Source organism: Leuciscus leuciscus, assembly GCF_965113295.1.
Source record: "Leuciscus leuciscus genome assembly, chromosome: 21".
Lineage (NCBI taxonomy): Eukaryota > Metazoa > Chordata > Actinopteri > Cypriniformes > Leuciscidae > Leuciscus > Leuciscus leuciscus.
In genome coordinates, this window is record NC_138745.1 from 26221263 (window position 1) to 26245774 (window position 24512).

Below are 24512 nucleotides of genomic sequence, written 5' to 3' on the forward strand. Positions count from 1 at the left end.
GTGCTGAACGGATTTCAAGCCCGGACTTTGCAAGTGGTATGTTTTTTTTTTCTTATAGATACAATGTTATCCAGAATTTCATCCTATTTGTCAGAAAACTATGGTAATACAAACAGTAATCAATCACATAATCATGTATCATTTTCCTAAGGGGCGTTTAACAGGTCTTACAAAAGCATTTTTTTGTAAGCTTTTAAAAGCTAAAGTAAACACTACATCAATACTGTATGTTAGTTAGCAAACTATAGTGGAGGGAAAGCTTTGCGCTTAGTTTACATCAAAGCAACTACATTTAATAATTATTGGAACTGTTAATAGAAAACAACTACAAATAATAAGACATACTTAGTTGTGATCCATAAACAACAGATTGTCCCGACAAAATGGGAATGGCTTCGTCTTTCAGGAGAGGCTTTTGTGCGTAAAAACTGCATTGTACTTGTACAATGTTGAGGTTATAATGTTCAGGAACAGTGTTAAAAATACATTTTAACCTCTCTAAGTTCATCAGCCTTAGGACGAACTTTTTTCCGGGATTGAAAAAACAGCAACAACACTCTGATAACTGATCATTTCTATAAAAAATGTGTCTAAAAGAAAATTGTGACAGGTTATTGTAGTATTGTGGTTGCTTTTCATAAAAAAAATTGATTTTCCTAAGTAAGACCGCCATCATTTATTTAAGTTAATGTTGTTCCTGTACATGTCAGTAATAATCCTGTACTCCTAATTGATCCACTTATGAATATTGATGCATGGACGTCCACTTAGGATAAACCGAAGACATAATCCGATTAGACTGGCAAGATCTTGTAATCTTTTGAGCAATATTGAGCACAATGTTTTCATTTTTCCTGGTTAAGTGTGTTTGTAGGTCATCTATAAGGTCACAGCAGTATATGAGGTCTTAATTGCTGCATCCAGGAAGGCCACCTGCAGTAAGAGCAGAAGCAATCACATTAATTACATCTTAGCCGGGCACAGTTGCATTAATAACAGCTCTACAGACTGTGGCTCGGGAGCAGCACACGGACTCCTAACAGGATCAGACATTACTGAAACAGTAGAATCCGTGTTGTTCCCCAGGCCAGTGCCCTGTGTGTTTCTAGCACTGTTTTGGACTCTCATGTTTACCCAGCCTTCTGTCAACCCCCAGGATATAGAAACTGACCTTCTGATACAATGATACCACAACTAGTGCTCAGGGGAATCTCCTAAAGCCAAATTTGAGATATTTGGAGCATTTGTCAAGGCATTTTCACTTGCTTGTGGTGTCTGAATGAGTTATTTTAACCCACCAGCTCAGAGGATGATCAGGCCTGTCTGAATGATGCACACTGACATGGCACAGTCAGGGCTTTTTTTAAAGGGGTCATTTTTTATTAAATTTTTCTCCTTGAAGTCCACTTATAATGTTATTAAAGATTTTTTCATCAGATTTTAGTTTTTCATGACCGTTTTCACCTTCTTTTTAACCCTTCATTTTCATTATATGACCTTTTTAACCCTTAAATGCATGAATGTTTTGCCAGTAATTATATGGGACTAATCTTTGACCGTTGACGTATATAACTCTCCTGATATTTTAATAACAATTACAAATGAATAAAATAAAGCATATTTTATTACCTTTTGGAACTTGCAAGGGTTTCAATTTGAGCAGATTATTTTTAGCATTATCTCTGTCATGGTCAGAGATGTTTTCCCCAGTACATTCAGCAAATGGCTCATATTTGCAATTTCAACCATATTCTCATAAATATCTTCAAAATCAATATTTTGATCGCTGACAGCTTCTTCACCAGATCCACTATCAAGTGACAGTGACACTAAGATTTGATTGCATACGGTACTTGCTCTGCAGTAAATCAATGAGTCATTTGAAATTTTGCAGATATTGTGAATATTCGCCATCATTGTGAATCAGACATTGCCACCCTGAAGAATAAAGGTGAATTGCACTTATTGAGTCATCAGAGATTCAATTGTTGAGCAGAAAAAATATACTTACACTATTACATATATAGTGCTAGTGACACTATACACTTTAAAAAAAAAAAAAAAAATTTCTTGTTATATTGTTCATAATGAATATATTGAGGAATAAGAAGGTTGATGAGAGGAAGAGAAGTGAATGACGTCCCGGGTCTATATAGGCCATAAGCCCGGGGCTTTTTAAACTGGGGTCCAGGGAAGTTAACGTGATAAATATGTTTTACTACTGAATTTGATCATATTTAAAATAAGAAAAAAAACAATTATATGGCCAAAAGTGATGTCAGGGGAGGATATTTGATTTAACGATCCTAATTTATATATTTTGTAACATTTCAAATATGAGGGAATAACAAAACACTAAACACACTTGGCATATTTCAGTGTGTTATCACACGTGAAACAATTTACTTATTTTGTATTATTTTGTATGATGTATGTATCTGCTTTTCAAATCTGCAGATCTGATAGTCGGCTAATGTTATGCTTACATTAGTGAAAAGAGAGCATGACAGCGTATAAATAGTGCTTTGCATGCGACAAGGCCATCGCCAATGGCTACATGACACTAGAGCTGCAGCTAACATGCAATCTCTTTGTGTTATTACATGCTGAGAGAGCTTTCTCTTCTCTGTCACACTATTCTTACAGTATATATTCTGCACACAATATAGTCACTGCACATGATATTTTGCAGGCACTTGTTTTATAAACACTGCTTTTAGCAGCAATGTACTAAATGGTGCATTAGCAAATAGATTTTTGAGTTATGAACCCATTAAAAGCATAATGCTCAAATGTTAAGACACATTTCAGACACAATTATATGCTTTTATATGGTGTTCTAAACAGGCACAAAGTAATAAAGTGGCAAGAGATAAAATCGATTTTTTCCTTTAACTTTTGTCCTGACCATTTGCAACTAGCGAATGTAGAGAATTTAGAGAATGTAGAGAAGTCCCACTTAAAAGGGATAGTTCACCCAAAGATTAAAAATCTGTCATCATTTACTCACCCTCAAGTTATTCCATTCCTGTATGAGTTTCTTTCTTCAGCTGAACACAAAATAAGATATTTTGAAGAATTTAAATAACCAAACAGTTGATGTGCGCCATTGACTTCCATGAGTTTTCCATACTGTGGAAGTTAATGGGGTCCATAAACTGTTTGGTTACCCATATTCTTCCAAATAACTTCTTTTGTGTTCAGCAGAAGAAATAAATCCATACAGGTTTGAAACAAGTTGAGGGTTAGTAAATTCTGACAGATTTTTCATTTTTTGGTGAACTATCCCTTTATGGATAAACTGTAAAATGAATAAATCACTTTTCAAAGTGACAAATACGTTGGCCCGACACATTTAAAGCTTGTTAAAATTAATGTGAGAATACATTTTTAAATGGTAAGAGCTTTGCTTTTTGCTTGTGGTATCACACCTGGTTAGGACACAGTGTTAGATTTGTTTTTGTCTTGCTTGCTTGCACCTTCTTCTCCTCAGAGACTTGTGCTGTTTGCTCTGGTGCTCGTGGTTCTGTATTGAGACTCTCTTAAGGGCTGCAAGGGCTCTTAAGGTTTGATTCTGATGTTGGCTCAAGGTCTGAAGGTCGTCCAAACAAACAAACACCCCCACAAATGTTTCCGAGCAACCTCTGATATCGTGGGCCGGTCTGTTTGCATGGTAGACTATAATCGCCAGGAATATAACTCAAACCAGCTTCACGTAAAATACAGAGGGGAACATTTTAAAAAAAAACCTCCTCTTAACTGGAAAGGATTACAACATCATGAAAGAATTTCCCCAACATTTCCTCTTCAAGTGAGTCCAATGAGCACAGCCAGTTATTGAAGACAAAGAGCAGGAGGTTTGGTTGTTACAATATTCTCTCAAGTGTAACCATTTAATGCAATTAACCATTTTCTTCCTCTTTCTCACAGTCTCTCTCTGTGGGTGTTCGTAAGAGTGTGTGCTTTTGTATTTCGAACCATGGAGCAGATGTGGCACATGCCTACTTTGCTGTGTTGTAGGGCGTTTCACGATGAGTCTGTTTAATCAGGTTCAGTGTCTTGACAGCCTGTGGGTGGAGCCGAACATAACACTTCACCTTTATTGCTCCCGGAGAGCATGCATCTGTTTGCAAGCGTGTGTGTGAGAAACAAAGCAGGGATGCGGTCGCCTAATCCTCACAGTGTGTGGAAACAAAATTTCAAAAGCACCTTGTTCTAGATTTCTCAACGAAGATGGATGTGTCTGTCTCTTACATTTCTTGAACTCAACCACACAATTCTTTTGGAATGAAATTCCTTCAGGGATGTTGAATTAGGGTCACACAACCAGAAAAAAAAAAAACAGATGTTGTACTCCAAGGTTTTTGAGTTTTTGACTTAATTCGTTATGTTTGAGACATAAACCACCGCACCATATTTGAATGTTTTTCAACTCGCATAAATAAGGAGGCGTCAAATTATGATAAAACCAGCTGTTTATTATTGACATCTAAATGTTAAGTTTATGAAACCGTACTTGCGATATTGGGCTTAACATAACTGCACTGTTAGCATGTCCTTTTTATGTGCATGCTTATACGTCACACTGTGAAGTGGATCTTGAGCTGGTAATTGCCATGGTGTGCAGTGGACTGTGTTTGATTGGATTAGATTTGCTGTGTTTTTGGCCCAGAGTTTCATGTGTAACAAGTTATTTTTCTTGCACTTTTCAGTAGTGCAGCTAGGTGGAGCAACACACAAAATTTCACAGCCTATAACTTACAGTAACATAGACCTGGGGCCTTTGCCATCTTCACACTAAGGACCTCTTAGTGGATAAAGAAATGCAGCAGGGATCCCCTTTTAAGTGTTGCATTTTAAGCCTGGCCTAACTATCATATAGTATAATACCTTAATGTTTTTCCTTGATCATAGATGGCTCAAAATCTCCTCTTAGCACATTTCATCTGAATATGAACATTTGTAAGATTTGGTCAGTCTAAATAGTTTTGAGGTTAATTGATCTGATTTTGTGTCTCTGGAAAATAGTGATCTGTGACATTGTATTGAGTTGTATATCAAAGTATTTTGTGTCTATTTGTTAATGAGGAATTTGTGTGGGGTGGGGGTGGGGGGGAACATCTTACTCTATAATCTTAATGTATTTACATAGTTTATGAGATTTACATGGCACCGCAATTAAAATAGTCCTATATAGTGATACTTGTGCATCTAATGATTTTGATGACTGCATTTGAGTCTCAAAATAGAGAGACTGAGATTTCAAAGCATTGTGAATAGTAGAGACGTTATATAATGCCAGTGCTCGTTGTCATGATGCACTTTACATTGCCTGCATTCATCTATGAAGTGATTCACTCTTGCCATGAGAAATTCTATACGACACATGGAGAAATGTTATGCAATGAAATGTGGGCCTGAGTGGTGATGAAAAGGAGGATTGTTTGATGTTTTGTCCAACTAGCCTTGCGTGGTTTAATAACCTTCCTCCAAAAGGAGGGCCAATCCAGAACTACGCCCCATCTGACGGACAGGCGGACCGGTAGCATTGTTAAGGAAGTCCAGCTTCCAAGTGTGTGTGGACAAGCGCCTGTGCACTTTCTGTGCAGATTAGTTGCTTTATTGTGTTGACCTTGCCATGGATAAGAACATATGTGTAATAGGCCATAGGGTGGACACAGAAGAACATTTTACATTGCACAAGGTTGACTGAACATGATATGAAAATATGATATAATTTCATACTTGAAGAATTGTCATTTTAATTTTTCAAAAATAAAAAAGTTGAACTCACAGATAGTACTGGTGTTCTGTCTGTGATATGATTGTCCATGTTACCAAAAAAGCCAAGATCAGTATTGTGTTTTCATAGTCTTGTATAAATATATACAGTAGTACATAGAACAGATTAGCATTATTTTGATGTTTGATTGATATACATTATATATTCAATATAACTTCAAAACTATAGGATTATATATGAAAGCACAAAACTGGATACTGGTCTTCTTGGCTTGTTGGTAACATGGACAATTAATATGGATGGATTAATTACTGGAATTACCTTTTTTTTCTGAAAATCCAGTTTTTCCATCACAGGAATAAATAACATTTTAAATTATGTTAAAATAGAAAACTGTTGTTTTAAAATCCTAGTAATATTTGACATTGCTGTATTTTTATTGAAATAAATGCAGCCTTGGTGAGCAACAACAAAAACAAAAAACTCAAAATGTACTAATCCCAAACTATGGAACAGTATTTATAAATCATATTCAAACATAATTTCCTTTAAAACTATGAAGTATCAAATTCTGTAAATAATGTAAAAATATGTTTAATCTCTTTTATAAACGGTCTAGTTACGTATAGACAAAAATGTGAATGTAAATTGATATATCTATATAATTTCATAATATGCATTATATGCTGCAATAATGTTTATAACGAAAGTTCTAAAGTGTTACAGAGGAAAATATAGTTTTCTTACATTTGAAGTCTAGAATGACTGAGACCTCCAGCGTAAAAACCTTTGCTGTATTTTAAAAGCTAGGAAAATGAAGGAATGAAGGAAAAAGAAAGATGATTAGAGTTTAGCATTCACTTCTTCACCTCTCGCCCAGATTTTTTCTCATAGCTGTGTATTGGTTTAACCTTCATGTGAGGGACTGTGAAGGGTGTGACAGAGGTAATGGATACACCGTGGTGTTGTTCAGCACAGCCAGAGACTGAATGACAACACTGCGAAATGTCAGCAGGACTTAATCTGCCTCTCTGCTCTGTCATGTGAGGCATTTCAAGCATTTGAGCGCTTGTAACATGAAAGGATTTAAATACTCAAATTATGGAAACTTATTTTATGCTGTAGTGCTGCTAATATAAAATTGGATTTTATCTAAGTGCTTTAAATTGTTTTGTCTATGTGTTTTAAGCCATCACTGAGATCATGACAGTTTCCTTATCTTAAAATAGACCATGTGGAGCTTAATATTGTCTCGTAGTATTAAAAGAGTGTGTGTGTGTGTGTGTGTGTGTGTGTGTGTGTGTGTGTGTGTGTGTGTGTGTGTGTGTGTGTGTGTGTGTGTGTGTGTGTGTGTGTGTGTGTGTGTGTGTGTGTGTGTGTGTGTGTGTGTGTGTGTGTGTGTGTGTGTGTGTGTGTGTGTGTGTGTGTGTGTGTGTGTGTGTGTGTGTGTGTGGAGCTGAGATACAGTTTGAGTGTGTGTGCTTGGGTGTAGGCATTTCTACATTTGCCCCAGAACATTCTGTGAGATAATCATAGCCGCTAGTCTCGCTGAAATTACACACTGCCCCGACACACACTTTTCAGATTGTTTCTATGGTCATGAGTCTATGATAAGTGTGCTTTAGCACAGCTGACAAAGGCTTTTTGGCCCATAGACTATCTCCCTCATGCTAAAGTGGTGATTATGTGACTTCCCTATAAGGCGACATAGACATAGGTGGCCTGGGCACTTCCTGGATTGTACTCTGTCATTAACAGTCATTATATATTCCATTGTCTCCTGAGTCCTTGCTCAAATAACCTCCACCTGGATCATGGAAGGCACCGGTGAGCTGCATCTGTAATTCCACAGTTATTATCTTAATGCACAATGCCCTGGTGAGGAGATTTAGATAAAAAGCTCTAAGTGAAAAATGAGCTGTCACAGAAATTGGAATGAATGATAGTATCACATGAGAGCCAACAACGTTGTGACACGCAGCATATCTGGTCATGTTCGCTCTATGTCTTCCATTAGCAGTCTGAGTAGTAATGTTGCTTTTAATCCACAGTGCTGATTTATGTAACTGCTGTGACATCATCCTAGTGTGCAAATTATATATCTTGTTTAGTCATGAAATAGCGCAGGTCCTTTACATGCAATCTGCTAGCAATCACATCACTATACGGCAAAAGCTGATTCTGCAGCCAATGAGCTTGCTTGCTCAATATTTAAATATTCTGGTTCAGTGTTCGCTGTAGATCAGATTTCCACTGAAGCCCTATACCTCCCCCAGCTCCACCTGTCTAGATCTGCTAAAGAATTGATGTAGGCCTATTCATGCAGTAGCAGTATCTTACATGCTCACAGCAGTGTGTCTGGGTATCTGTTGGCAGTAGCAAACTTGCTCTGCAACAGCATCGTGTGTAGCAGATCTAGTTTACCAAGATACTTTAACATGGTCATATTTATTAAGGCGAGACACGGCAGGCAAAAACATCGATTTTTCATGCAGTGCTCAGTTTTGAGATTTTGGACTAGTTTACTCCTTCAGTATTTGTTCTTTCAAGCTGCTATAAAGAAAACGTTGAAAATATACATTAAGATGTTTATTTTATTACATTTTGTTTACTTGCGGCAGTAAGTTTCTCCCGAATTTACCAAGAAGTTAGCATTCCAACACGTCATGCCGAGTTCCGTCTGTTTACTGAAGTCTGTCATGACCGGTATCGTTGTAAAGCTCTGAGTCTCCTGCACAACGCTATGTAACCCAAATATGGGCATTTCCTTTCTATCAGTAACCAATCGTGAATGTCCAAAGGGGGATTTAAAGCTAACGACGAAATCTCATTTAGAGCTATTTAAATCTTTAACTGCCGTTTTCTCAAAATGATTTTTTTGTCATTCTCCAGTAGAAACATCTCAGCCTGTGTAGCACCTGTGTACACCAAACTCTCCAGTTATACACTTAGCAGTATTCTGAAGATATTTTCAGAGGGATTTGTTAATAAATCATTCTTGGCCTGATTTATGTGACATTTTAATAAAAAAAATATGGCGAAAATCGATTTTTTAAGGCTATGGACAGTATATTTTGATTTCCTAAGTAATAAAAGCATATATCCTGAAATCTTGTGTGTAAACAAAATGAAAAAAGAAATTTGCACCTGGCTTTATCATATGTTCAGATCTATCTACCGAAAATATATGCAAAATCATGCATATTTAATGAGATAATGCCTAATTTGCATAATTAAACATACAAATTTCTAAAACTTGTAATACTTTTTTTTATATACTTGTGTAAGTAATCAACTGAGGAAGTTTCATGGTGATATCTATTATTTTAAAATGTTACCCTATTCACCTGTAGTGTCTCGCCTTAACATGAAAAAATTTGATGGAAAAATGCTATTTCAGTGCTTTACCCTATGATGCTTTGCAAACACAAACAGCTGATGGAAACATTATGAGGTGGAAGGAAAGTATATTTTAATTTTACAATTTAGCACAAAGTTTCCCAGGAAACACTATACTTTTGCAAGAGAATGCCATGTTTCTTGGTGGAGTGCAAATGTTTTTGACGTTTCACAACGTTTTTGGGGAAACAAAAATTTGACTAGCGAACGCAAACATTTGAAAATGAACATTTGACTAGCTTTTGTGAATATGACTCAGTCACTGGCAGCACATCACTGTTTAATTTATATAATTGATATTAGTGTGCATGCAAAATTGCAAAATTACAGTAATACATAGACACTAACTAATTTCACAGTTAAATACAGTAATTCTACAGCTGCTTACTGCTAAATCACAGTAATACGACGGCATAATTACTGTGAAGTCACAGTATACAGCTGTCATTTCACAATAATTTACTGTAAAAATTATATAGTAACTTACTGTGAAAGTCATGCAACTGGTAACCTGCAATTTATTGTAAATTTACAGTCAAATAATTAACAGTGAATGGTACATTTAATGTTTTAACTCACTAGTATGACATGCTTATCCTTGAGAACATTTGATTGGACAAAAATCTGTATAGTGCAATATGGGCCATCAATATGCTTCCATTGAAAAGAGAGAGAAATTTTAAATGTTTATATATGCTAAAATGTATCTGTGTCTGTCAATATTTAGGAGTATATAATCATATAAATGACCTCAAAGCTAACAAACATGGACTAAAAGCCACAAATTTGGGGTCAGACTCCCCAAACGCCCCTGTAATTCACACCCTATTCTCAGTTCAGTGCTGCCATGAACTAAAGTGTGTGTAAATGTGTGTTGTATGTGTTTCTTTGTTGTGTTGTGTGTGTGTGTTAGAGAGAGAGTTAGGAATCATAAACTCTGATTTCATTTTCAACGTTTGGAACAAACAAATATCACAAACTTTCTGCCGATGCGATAAATAAAGGACCATTGTAACAACCTCAATGAAAATTGGCATTTTGATATAACCTTATGGCGCACACATAAACATATACATGAGTTAGCGTCTCTACGCATGAGACACGGCAGCAGGGTTTATGATTCTAAAAGTACCACAGACAAGGTCCCCTTCAGCAGCTTTGGTGACGTGCCAGTTTAAATGTGGACAGACGCTTGTTCGGCGTGGGTTTATGAGCTCAGATGAAGGCATGTTTGGTTTGAGAGGATCTTTATTTTAATAAGAAATGTCAACTTAATCAAGCCGATGCATTATTGTGTGCTTTATTATTTCTTAGTATTTCCATTATAAGGACGTTTATGCCTTGCCTTGTATTACGTAAAAGACTTTGATTTAAATACGATTTAAACTGCAATATACGGCTGCAATGCCAGTCAATGTAAAACTTTATAATCTTCTAGAAGATGCATCCAATCACAGAGGATTAGGCTGTGATGCGTTTGTTTTTGATATTGCAACTTTCATCTGCAGGTTATCCGGTCATAATATCTTGACTCGGACTGTCTCATGCAGGTGCTCTTTTTCCTTTTCTAGTGAAGATAATCACTAAAAATACATCGGCCGTAATCTGCTTAAGTAAACCAGGAAGGAGCTCACAGCGGGGGCTCAGTGCTGCTTCACCAACAACACAAATAAACCCTTGCGATCTGGTCGCTTAATCTTGTACCTGGGGTTCAGTTGTAACACATCACACTATTGTGTGACCAGGTGATTTTTATGTTATCTCCTCTCACTTTATTCTGTTGCTCGTCGTAGTGGGCTGAGGGTACCGCCATGCCCAACTTACCCAATCTTAACAGCTTTGGCAAACTGTGCGGCACCGGCCGCAGCGACGACTCTGTGGTCCTGGACCGGGTGAAGCGCAAGAACTCAGTTCGGAGAATGTCCATTATCGAAGATGGGAATGTGGCCGAGGTGCTCTACCTCATTCCCAAACAGTCCATGATGGAGCAGCTGCCCTTCCTTAACCCTAATGATTATGTCATCCTGGAGAAAATGGCACCTCTTGACATGGGACCCGGTAAGGGAGGATAGAGAGTATAGGAGAGATGCTTGATTTATGCTTGACTCATTTGCTATCGCAGAAGATATTTCCATTATGTGACTGTCTGTGTTATTGTACAGATGTGTAGAAATATTTTGTTAACAGGAAAAATTGTGTTAAAGCTAAAATAAAATAACAATAATTGAAGTTGTCGTAATTTTGTATAATTGATTTTTTTTTTTTTTGAAAGGGCAACATATTTTTCAAAAAACATATTTTTCAATAAGCATTTTTGTCTTGATTGAACCTATTTTTTAAGCATGATTTATTTTATCTTGTATTTAGTTCAAAATTAAATGAATTTTAAATTAATATATTCATGAGTAAATTCATTTTAGTATGTACATGTACATTATTTTATTTGTCGTAAAAATGTTAAGATATTTAGAAAGATAAGCTTAACTTTGGTCTTGGTTGAAATTGAAGCTCACTCTTTTTCAAGCATTAACAAAAAAAAAGTACTATATTTGTCAGATTTATTTTATTTTATTTATTCTCTATTTAGTACAACTTAATTTTAGGATGTACATATACTACCGTTCAAAAGTTTGGGGTCAGTAAGATTTTTAATGTTTTTAAAAGAAGTATCTTCTGCTCACCAAGGCTGCATTTATTTGATTAAAAATACAAACAAAAACAGTCATATTGTGAAATATTATTCCAATTTAAAACAGCTGTTTTCTATGTGAATATACAGTAAAGTGTAATTTATTCCTGTGATCAAAGCTGAATTTTCAGCATCATTACTCCAGTCTTCAGTGTCACATGATCCTTCAGAAATCATTCTAATATGATGATTTGATGCTCAAGAAACATTTATGATGATGAATAGAAAGTTCAAAAGAACAGCATTTATCTGAAATCTAAAGCTTTTGTAACATTAAACACTACCGTTCAAAAGTTTGGGGTCAGTAAGAATTTTAATTTTATTTTTGGGGGAAATAAACAAAATAAATCAATACTTTTATTCATCAAGGATGAGTTAAACTGATCAAAAGTTACAGTAAAAACATTTATAATGTTAGAAAATATTATATTTTAAATAAATGCTGTTCTTTTGAACTTTCTATTCTTCAAAGAATTTTGAAATAAATTTGTACACAACTGTTTTCAACATTGATAATAATAATGAATGTTTCTTGAGCATCAAATCATTATATTAGAATGATTTCTGAAGGATCATGTGACACTGAAGACTGGAGTAATGATGCTGAAAATTCTGCTTTGATCACAGGAATAAATTACACTTTACTGTATATTCACATCGAAAATAGCTGTTTTAAATTGGAATAATATTTCACAATATTACTGTTTTTGTTTGTATTTTTAATCAAATAAATGCAGCCTTGGTGAGCAGAAGATACTTCTTTTAAAAACATAAAAAATCTTACTGACCACAGACTTTTGAACGGTAGTATATATATATATATATATATATATATATATATATTAGACTATGAAAACACAATACTGATCTTGGCTTTTTGGTAACATGGACAATTCATATCACAGACAGAACACCAGTACTATATATTTTTTTGTTGTTGTTGCAGTGAAATTAGTTAAAATATTTGAGTTGAACTTTAATGGCCAAAAAAAGCCTTTACAGCTTCCAAAGGAATATTTCTGTCAAGGAAAATTTTTGATTTTAGCCGAGCAGAAGTTCCAATGAGATCTGTTGAGGTGCAGAATTGCGGATAGCATATAGCCAAAAAGTTTGCATATTGTAAGAAATAGAATTGAAGAGATGAACAGAAATGCTGGTATTTGTGTTTATGAGGCAGTGGGATGTGAGGCTAATCTGAAGTCTGAGCTGGATCACAGCACTATCCCGCTGGCAGGATTATGGCTGAAACGGTGGACACATTCCTGACAAATCTTCCCATTAGTCTGCTGCGGTTCCTTTTTATACAATAACTCATCCTTACACCCCGTAAAATGCCCTGCTGGTATTGTAAATGAGTCATAATGTAGTTTTCAGTGGGTTTGCCATTGCATCCCAGAGTAGCAAGCAAATTACTTAGACTGTCTTTGGACGTCACTTGTGTCTTAGCACACACATGATGTGCATTATCTTCTTGAATATGTAATTTAATCTGCAGTACGGCTCTAAAATGTTACAACAACATTCTGCAGATGTTTTTGCAACACTTATTTTCTAGAATATTGGCTATATAAATGAGTTCTTGTCAGGATGTTCATTATATGCTTGCATAATGCAGTGATTTCTAGATGATGCGGACATATGTGGTGATACTGGGTGTTGTGTGGCTTTATGGAAGGAAATGTGTGCTGTGCTGTATATTTTGAATAGTTTTGAATTGATCTGAGAGATTGGAGAGGGGTTGCTCATCTGCTGCAGAGATTCAAATGGATGCGTAAGCCTGACTGTTAATGTTTGGCGGTTGTTCTCAGAGAGTGCCGGCTCATGGAAAGAGAAACCAGTGCATATAGTAATTGTGGCTTCACTCAAACAATCAATCATCCACAGCCGAGGCAAGAGAAAGACTGGATCCCCCCCCCCCCCCCCCCCCTTGTGTAGCCCTCCAGGAAGGGGAAATCATAGATACCCTGTTGCCAAAAGTATTGTTATTCCACCGACATTTGCAGCTTTTCCATAGCATTACTGTGCACCAGCTACATTACATGAATCCAATTACAATTTGGTGGGAAAAATTATCGAAACACCCTTGTAACCATACAGAAGAGGTTATCAACCACATAGAAACACGCTGAAAGTATAAAATCCCGCCCCATTGTGGTGTTGTTGCACATATAAATGGAGAATAATGGCAGTGCCCTAGCTGTATCCTTGTTACTTTGGATCTGTTTCTTCTCTTTTCTCTCTCTTGGTGACAAAAGATTCAGCTGTTTTCTTCTTTCTAATGATATAGAATTCAAGTTCCTCTATTAATCCAACACCTGCTGTTTGTGCCGTCCCCATGCTGACACCCAGCAGACACACATCCTACCCTTATTTAAAATTCAGCTAATCTCCTCTAACCATTGCAACCCATATATGGGTGTTTCTTAAGCTATCGACAATTTTGGCTCTGTGGACTAATTGGTCTGCTAACAATGTCAAAATTATTGGATTTTTGTCTGAGATTATTATTTTTCACCAACAGGGGCAATTTCTGAATTATCATATCTCGAATTATGTATTGTGTTTGATAACCTTCTGTGGTGGAAATTACAGTTTTGGAAAATATGCCAGACTCCAGTCTTTTGACTTGATGAGGCAAATTTTGTTGCTAGAATATGTCCTAAATACATACATTTCAATATTATTTTAACTTTTTTTTTTTTTTTGCATAATTTGACTTAATTACAGTTTTGTTTGGAAATGGCACTGTGATAAATTGGTTTCTTTACACGACACAAATCTCAAATTTCATCTCAAGCTGCTCTTTACTGTTGTCTCCTTGATAATCAAGAACATTAGAGTAATTATAATTACACAAAAATTACATAAAATTGTTGGTTGTGATGCAAAGGAATGCAGATATGAGGGACAGTCATACTTTACAGTTATTTTAACAGTGTGGTTAGATTATTATAGTGTAAACATTTTTTTTTTTTTTTCACAAAAATCAGTTTTGGGACAAGAGTAAAATAATAAAATGTATATTTAAAAATGTGAAAATTACCATTTAAATATATATATATATATATATCTCAACCTCAATGGTCTTAAGACTAGAGTGCTTGTAGTTTTGTTGTTAGAAACATCCATGCATTTAAATCCAAAGATAAAACACACTACCGTTCAAAAGTTTGGGTTAAGTAAGTTTAAAAAATAATAATTATAATAATAATTTCATCAGCAAGGACAATGAATTGATCAAATGAGACAAATACCTTTACAATGTTACAAAATATTTATATTTCAAATAAATTCAGTTTTTACGGTTTCCGCCAAAATATTAAAGGGATGGTTCGGGGTAAAATCAAACTAGGGTCCTTTGCACCATGACCTCGAGCCAAACACGTGTATGTATGTAGTGTAACGACGCCCAGCTCCAGGAATGCACTAATATTTTGTTGGTAGTACCAGTTTGCAACAATTATTAGTTAACACTAAGTTGTTAACACTTCGGAAAAAATAATAATTCGTTGTTACACTTATGCATCGCTTTCTGCCACTTTTACGTGCTTTCCCCAAATCACTGAAGTGACGTCGACGTCTGGGTTAGCAGTGGCACTAGCCGTCAGGCAAGTGTTATTTAAATAAACTCCTGATGTACTTACAAACTTTCCAATGCCTCGTTTTATGAGTAAAGAACCTATTTGTACTACTGTAGAAGTTTGGTACCATTCTGGGCATTATTAGTGGGGTAATTTACGAGATACATCCTTGTATCCGTTAGCGCCTGCACTAAGCCATCCGGCTTATATCTTGAAATAAGCTCTAACTTTAATAATGTTCGACCAAGGGATAAAAGGCTTCTGGGGGGGTGTTTGGCTCGAGGTCATGGTGCAAAGGACTCTTGGTTGAGTTTACTCTGAACCATCCCTTTAAGCAGAACAACCATTTTCAACTTTGATAATAATAAGAAATGTTTCTTGAGCACCAAATCAGCATATTTGAATGGTTTCTGCATTTTTGATCAAATAAATGCAGCATTACAGACTTCTTTCAAAAATAATAAAAAATATAGCTGAGCCCAAAACTTTTGAATGGTAGCGTTACGTCTCAGTCGCATACAAAATAGGGAGTTAAATAAATGTATACGTAAACAACTTTTCTGTGAGCACCAAGGCTTCTGGGTAATTTGTCAGAGCAGCCCAATTCTCTCAGTACAGTACACGTTGCCCCTTAGTGATGTCACTGCACCAGTGTGAATATTAATTACGCCTCTCAATAAACTCCCCAATTCAATTGTCGGCCTAGTAATCCTATAATCTACCGGCATGACGCGTGGATAGCCCAAAGAGAGACTATAGCTGATCCCTCAAAGACCAGCAACTTTGTCTCGTTTCACATACCATGTCACCCTTCAATTCAAAAGTGTTACTGTATTATCTGATAGATACATGGGTCAATGAACAGGAGTTATTTCCCAGCTAATTCATCCACAACAACCAGGTTTGAGGGGTAAAAGCAGCAGTCAGCACTTCACTGAAGTAAACACAGCTCATCAGAGCATGTGATGAACAATGGCAGGGAGACAGTATGTATGTGTGTGTGAGAGAGACAGAGAGAGAGAGAACAGGAAGGGATAGATATGTGCAGTATATACGAATCACATGTGCCCGTCGTCTATCCCCTCCATCTCTGTTTGAAGAATTTAAGGTGGTGTCTCAGACTGGGAGGGATTACGGCTGTGGAATCTGCATTTGTCACACACGGCAGCTGCAACCTGGTTATTTCAGAAGAGCCAGGGCAGAGTCCACAAACACACACACATACACACGGTATGCGTGTGTATGGGGAGGGGGGGGGGGGAGTGCTTGAGAAACGAAGACCAAGCCAGCAGTTGCTGAGCGGCTGCTTAGTTTGAGAGTGCAAGCTCTTTTCTGTCCGTTCCTCTGCTGTCATCTTGCCGTTGCCTTGCTCTCTCTCTGTCTCTCTGTCTCTCTCTCGCTCTTTCTTCCGTCGTCTCCTCCTCACGTTTGGATTCAGTGGGGGAATAAAGCAGAAGCCGAGGAAGATCCTCCTCGTCAGAGCTCCAGCAGACACTGAGGAGCCAATGGTCATGGTGAAGGAGAAAGGTAGCATGGCATTGCACAGCACTGGGTGGGGACCAGGAGAGAGAGCTCATGCAGAGGGAGAAAACCAGGCCAGCGTGTGGGAGATTTGTGTGCATGTTGGATGTAGGGACTAGGGAGGGCAGTTTGGTGTTTTAGAAGGATTGCGGTGTATGAAAAAGAAAGAGATACTGTAGAAGGGATCATAGTGGTATTGGTGATAAGCTAGTATCGGAAGGGTTGTTTAATTGGTCGTCCTTTGGCTGTCTTGAGATTATCAGTAACTGTGCTTGGTTGATTTTGCAACAGAAAATAATATTCCGCCTAACATTAGTTTGGAAATCTACCGACAATATTGTCAATGGATAGTGTGCATTTTTTATTTTATTTTTATTTTTTTTATAATAATGTGTAAATTAAGTGTATAAAAAATGGATAATGAGCCTTTTCTGTTTTTGTTTTTTTTTATGAAAATGTGTCAAATAAGTGTAAAACTCAATGGATTCTGCATGTTATTTAAGTTAATGTTGAGTATATATTTTGTAAATATTACAGTAATGCACATTTTCTATGTGTAAACAAAGTGTAACTGAAAGGATAGTGCATTTTATTGTTTTGTTTTCAATATTTTTAATTAATTTTGAGTATACATTGTGTAAATTAATTGTAAAACAATGAATAGTGCACTTTTTAGTTAATTGTGTGTATATATTGTGTAAAATTTAGTTTTATTAATTAAATCAGTATTTCCTTTGCATATTAGCCACCCTGCTCTCCAGATATCTGTATTGGCATTGGGTCGTTGAAAAAAAACTCGGTCGACCACAAACTGGTGTAAAAAATGATAACGCTTTTGTTTTTGTATTTGTTTGTTGTTCTAAAGCTTGCAGTTCATTTAACACATGTGTGTCTTGGGTTGGTATTGATGGCAATTACTTTACCTCTAATTCGCTGCTCAGCATGTGGGCTGCACATTGTGCTGTACAAATGTAATGTGTGTTTATTATTATTCAGAAGACCATTTTATAGACATTTGTGTGTTTAGGGATCACCATTTGTGTGATCTGGCACATATTCTAGCTTAAAAAATATACAATGAATACTAACTATTCATTTATGCAAGTGCATTAGAATGCATGATGGTTAAATGTGTGTGAATATGCATAACTGTCTGACTGGTTTGTGCAGGACTTCTGTGCTGAGAACTGTTTGCCAATATAAAGTGGGTGGCAGTAACTTCAGAAGTTATCTGATGAGGGAAGCCGCATTATAGCAGGAACATCTGGTGAATCTTAAATGCTTCATTAACATGTTTCGCTCAGGACCAAACTGCCTGATTTAAACAATACAGTGAAAACACCCAATATAGGACAGAAAACAGACTGTTATCCAACAAAAGTAACTTCAGATGGCACAGTTTCCGCCAGCGATGTTGTGTAATACTATGTAGGAATTTAGCAGGCTATTGAATTATTTACAGAATGCAGGCAGTGCACAGTGCGTTCCTGTTTGGAATTTCTCAGGAAATGGGGTTGCTTCCCGAAGAAAGCCCTTGTCACGGCTCGGAGACGGAGGTAAAGGGTGTTCCGTACCAGCGGTGTGCGTGTGTTTTGAAAAGTAGATCATGGTTTAGTAAAAGCTAATAGCGGTCTGCGCAGGATGAGGGAGGGGGAGTGAGGGAAAGAGAGATGAGAACAGAGAGAGACAGAGAGAGAATGAACTCAATAATGCATTTAGCCTATCGCTGTAGCCATGGCAACCGAGCGATGACTGGTTTGTTGCTGAGGCCGTACCCCGTGTGAATCACAGCACAACACACACTGCAATCCCACTTCACACACCTGTATTCACACACAAACACGTGTATGTTGGTGCATTCATACATGCATGTGTAGAGTCTTTTAAACATTTATTCTGTGCCACAAGCTATCACACAAAACTATAATAGATATAGTAGACAATAATTGTGACCTTGGCTTGGACCACAAAACCGGTCACATGGGTCAATTTTATGAAATTTAGATTTATACATCATATGAAAGCTGAATAAATAAGCTTTCTTTTGATGTATGGTTTGTTAGGATAGGACAATTTGGCCGAGATACAACTATTTGAAAATCTGGAATCTGGAATGCAAAAAAATCTAAACATTGAGAAAATCGCCTTTAAAGTTGTCCATTTATGTTCGCGATTGTGCTGCATTCACTCACAAAAATAAATACTTTATATATTTACGGAAGGAAATTTACTAAATATCTTCATGGAACATAATCTTTACTTAATATCCTAATGATTTTTGACATAAAAGAAAAATCGATAATTTTGACCCATACAATGTATTGTTGGCTATTGCCACAAATATACTCGTGCGACTTATGACTGGTTTTGTGATCCAGGGTCACATATTTTAAATAATACATTCATATTATTTAAAATATGATATATATATATATATATATATCAAATATTATTTTATGAATTTATGATAATTGTACTATTATAATCATTATTAAACCATTATACATAACATAATACATAATAGATGTTTCTACAGATTCCTGTTCTCATGGCATTCACATTGAAACCAGACTTAAATATTATTTAATATTATCCCGCTGTAACATTTGAAAATATTGTTTAATAATTTCAATAATATATTAATGTTATATATGAATTAATTATAATAATTAATAAAATATTAAACAACATAGTTGTATGTTTCTTTTGTAATTCTGCCACTGCAGCACAGCCAGGTAAAACAATCAAGTCTTTATTTATCAGAAAAACCGAAGAAGACCTACAATTTTGAGTGTATACCTATTTTCAACTTTCATTAAAACGTTTTAAAACATTATTCTGCTGTATCAGTGGCCAATCTCCGTCTTTTTCCACATTTTCCTCCATGCATGCAGCTAAGAAGGATCTGGGCCTGACTTAGCAATGAAATCACATTCACACACACACATGACAACCAAACTCCACTCAACATTTGCTTGCATACCCTCAGTCTCTGTACTATCAGCGGTTATATGAGAATGCTCAGTTGGACTCACGTCAAAGGCACATAACTCTGATAACCTTTCCATAAATGGTCAAGGAGAGCTTCACATGATTATCCATTGGTCTAAAAAAATGTGCTATGGTACATTGCATACTCTGTACCAGAGGAATGAATATGCCGTTTTTGTAGACCTGTATTTTAGGACAGGATATTTTAGGATAATGATAGTTAGCCAAAGACAGACAAAAGACATTGCCTCTAAGGACTGTTTCTGACTGCACATATTTATCTCACTACCCATATTAAAGGGCTATAGACCTAGTATTCACACTGTATGCATAAGCAACATGTTATTATAAGGTCTGCTACATAGCAGAAGCGAAGCTGCAAAAATAATTTTAGTGTTTAGCCCATTTTTTTCCCCACAGAGCACATTGATCTTAAATGCTCTATAAATGTATTTATTGACATAAACTTTGGAAATATAGGCTTTGAAGAAGCTACAGTTTGGGTGCCGTTGTGTGTAAATACCATTTGGATGTAGCCTACCTCTTCATGCAAATTAGATTTCAGTAGATTCCAATCAAGTTTGTATTAATTTTCACTGGTACTTGTCCGGTGGTCATTTTTATCATTTATGACCATTATTAAAGGAAATACTCAATAGTGTCCAGAAAATCACTTTATTTTCTGTTGCACTGCATTCAATGGCAAAAAGGCATTTTATAAATGTCAGTCAGTTCTATTTGTGCCAGTGTGTCCCAACATTTGGTTGGATGAATTATATGTTCTTTGGAAATAGCCTGAAATTATCCCTGGGCTATTATACCTGAGGGTACATTACATCAGTCGCTGATCTCAGACTGTACAGATGTGCATATTACATTTGCATAAAGTTATGTGTCCCTTGCTTGCATGGTAAGTTAGCTTTATGAATTGGTGAGCATGTCACAGAGAATTTATAACTTTAATCCTTAATAATAATAATATCTCAACCTGTCAAAATATAGAATAAGGTTGATATCCATTAGATATACTGTATACTGTCTATCTTTTTTGATGGTTAGCATTCGTGTAATTTAAATCAGTTAATTCTTTACCTGGTACATGTTGTGGCTAGAGGGCTGAGACCCCCTAGTTAGCATGTTTTTTGCTTTTAAATTGAATAAAATAAGCAATAAAAATGCCCACCACCGTTGTTGAATCACACATATAAATATATAAGTTTGCTGCAGACTTTGTTTTGCTGATCTAATTTCAGGTAAAATAAGTAAATTCAGTCTAAGGGGATTGATTCCTACACATAACCCAAAGGCCCAGTATATGACACATTGCTGACTGAAACTGAGATTATCGATTTTCATCAGATTCAGCAAAGGTTTCCACAGCTAAAATATGATGAATTATACTGATAATATTGCACTAGAGAGCAATGCATGATACCTGGCAAAATGTACTAATTGCAATCATTGTGCAGTGACACTTTCTAAGGCATACACTACCTTTCAAAAGTTTGGGGTCAGTAAGACTTTAAAAAAAAACGAAACTTTTTTTTAGCAAGGACGTATTAAATTGATCAAAAATGAAGAAATTTCTAATGTTACAAAATTTATATTTCAAATAAATGTTGTTCTTTTGAACTTTCTTTTCATTAAAGTATTCTTTAAAAATATATATCATGATTTCCACAAAAATATGAAGTTTTGTTTTCAACTGTGAAGTTTCTCGAGCACCAAATCATCATATCTGAAGGATCGTGTGACACTGAAGACTGGAGTAATGATGCTGAAAATTCAGCTTTGCATCGCAGAAATAAATTACTCTTTGAAATAAATTAAAATAGAAAGCAGTTCTTTTAATAATAAAATATTATTAAAATATCAAATAATATTTCACAAAATCACTGTTTTTACTGTATTTTTGATCAAATAAATGCAGCCTTGTTGAACATAAGAGACATAGAAGAGAACACAATAAACCATCTCACCAACCTAAACTTTTGAACAGAAGTGAATTTTGTTTAATACACTTCCATAAAAACAAACTGACTATAATATGTATTTCTCGGTCCTAGAGAATGGGGTGCACATGCATTAGGAAATCTGTTCAATGTCTATGTATTGTAAAATGAATTTATGGCAGCAGTCATTGGAGACAATATTCATCAGGTGCTGGCAACACTGTTCCGTTTTCTTGCCCCTCCTCTTGGCCACAGACCCTGTTTGTGAGGCTGGACGTGGGCCAGCAATGTGAGGGCTGGCGTGACGCGATGACTGGAGGGGAGCCAGATGCTCATCACAATACAAATATAATATCAATCTAATACAAAATTATTGTGAGGAATGAGTGTTTCACCTTGAATGCATTACCTGTAGCCAATAGCAATCGTAAAACAAGCTCGCTTTAGTGTCCAACCCTGACATATGCGGATTGACTGGTCGTTTATACTTGGCCAAAGCACAGAAGGTCATCAGGAGTCAGCGTATTGAGTTGAAAGGTGAGCTAATACTGCGATTAGTACAGGGTTTGTCGTAAGGTTAAACTCAAAAGTACTAAAAGTAGAGGTGAAACAATCTCTCAGATGAAAAGAGGTTTAGACCTTTATAGTCTGACTTGAGGAAGAATGTATCAGTTTGTGTTGTTTGAAAATGGCTGCTAGAGGCAGTGGTGAGGAGTAAAACAATGACTCACACAATTCACACACAAACACACACACATTCTGAGTCAGAACGCCAGTTCGCTTCAAAAGACACTTTTGCCTCAGGACTGAATAACCCTCTCCAGTTGTAATAATTCAGTGTTTAACTCTACTTAACACCATCAAAAGCTTTCTAAATGTGTTCATATGTATCTGTGCATTAATGGACAGATAGTGTACATTAAATCACTTTGGGTCAGTGTTTTCATTCGTTTTTGCACAGTACTAGAGCTGGGTGGTATGACAGAATATACCATGTCAGATTTTGTTATACTGTTGTAGAAATATCCGCCATGTCATAACTTACTGTATTAATATAATATTAATTTGATGTGTAGATATCTGCTATTGTACAATGACTTTGAATGTGGCTCATCCAATCACACACCAATCAGAGTTGATCAATACTGTCTGTTTTCGATAATATTAGTTTTACTGTTTTGATTATTACATAATTTGAAGCTGCTTATTGGATAGACACCACTGTTACCATAAGTTTGGGTTTAGTAAGATTAACAATAATACTAATAATAGTACTTTTATTCAGCAAGGACACGTTAACTTGATCAAAAGTGACAGTAAAGACTTTTACATTGTTATAAACGCTGTTCTTTAGAACTCTCTATTCATCAAAGTTTCCTGAAAAATAAAAGTATCACTGCTTCCACAAAAATATTAATCAGCATTGTTGAACTGTATCCAACATAATAATAAGAGATATTTCTTGAGCACTAAAATCAAGTTATAATGATTTTTGAAGGGTCATGTGACACTAAAGACTGGAATAATGATTGCTGAAAATTCAGCGTTGTCACCACAGGAATAAATTACGTTTAAAAATATTTACAAAAAGAAAAATATATATTGGATATTTATTTGTGCATTCAGATTGCATTTGTGGTCAAGTTAATCTTTTTAAAACGCTAATCATGTAGTAACAGTAAATGTAATCTTTAACAAATCTAAAAATGAATATCACTTTTTCTTACTGTACAATGTACATTGCAATGCTGTGAGGTGTACTTATAGCATGCCATGAGGGTAATATAAGATTTTTTTTATCTGATCCATAAAAAAGAGGCAATCACATTTCTGTGTACTGTTTTTTTTTTTTTTTTTTACAGTATATATTGCATGCAACAGTTTATGCAAGGATGGTTTTGTGTACAATTTACATATTAATAAGTCTTGCACATGTTTCATGAATGAGGCTCATCGTGTGTGTGTTTCAGGAAGCCTCGGTGTTTAGCTGTGCTGTTCTTCACCACCTGCCTACATTCCCTTACATCTGCGTGGAGCGTGACAGAGTAGTGGTAGCAGACTCTGCCTTTGGCTGAAAGCAGAGAACACATACTGTAGCAGAGTCCAAATGTGCCTTTTGTGTGTCTGCTTAATATAGACACAGTGTGAGCTGTTGTATTAGTTACAGCATATGTTAGGAAACTCTCCTAGTTTAGTCCATCTGCATGATTGAAACAAGACAGTACATTGTTGGCTTGGCGTTGTCTGTTGACATTGCAGCTTCACTCTTGGGTTCCACCGTACAAGCTCCTGGTGTTATACTGTTGCCGCCCTGGTAGAGCTGGTTACTATAGCAACAGCTGTCTCTGGTTGGGGGGGCTAGTTTAAGACAAAATCCTGTGCTTCAGTTTTGAGGGCCGGTAGGAACATTCTTGAGCACAAAACCCTGGCAGAATCTTGTCGTTACTGATTAGTTGCTTGCTCACCAACTCTTCCAGACAAAGGGGAAATTTTTGTCATGCCTGGCAACTTCAGCAGAGAAATAATAAGGGACGCCATCCATTTCTTTTCTTTATACCACATATCAGGGCTCCATACTGTGATTAAAATGACCACAAATGTGACAGAAATAACGTCTAGATGGTCAGTAATGTTTT

General features: G+C 36.1%; 1 protein-coding gene across 11 annotated transcripts in view; it reads left to right on the forward strand.

Moving 5' to 3' along the window:
* ablim1b (actin binding LIM protein 1b) overlaps nt 1–24512 on the forward strand; it is a 97139-nt gene that overhangs the window by 8023 nt on the left and 64604 nt on the right. For 3 of the 11 annotated variants that reach the window (XR_014201338.1, XM_082152946.1, XM_082152949.1), the window contains exon 1: nt 16620–16939. The exons of 1 other annotated variant lie outside the window; for it this stretch is intronic. Coding sequence is in view for 9 of the 10 variants with exons in the window: in XM_082152946.1 (XP_082009072.1) it covers nt 16918–16939 (22 nt within the window). In the remaining variant the exon portion in view is untranslated. Of the gene's footprint in view, nt 1–10522; nt 11201–16615; nt 16940–24512 lie in introns of those variants that run through there. 7 more of the 11 variants (XM_082152942.1, XM_082152947.1, XM_082152943.1 and 4 more) reach the window with 6 other exon arrangements.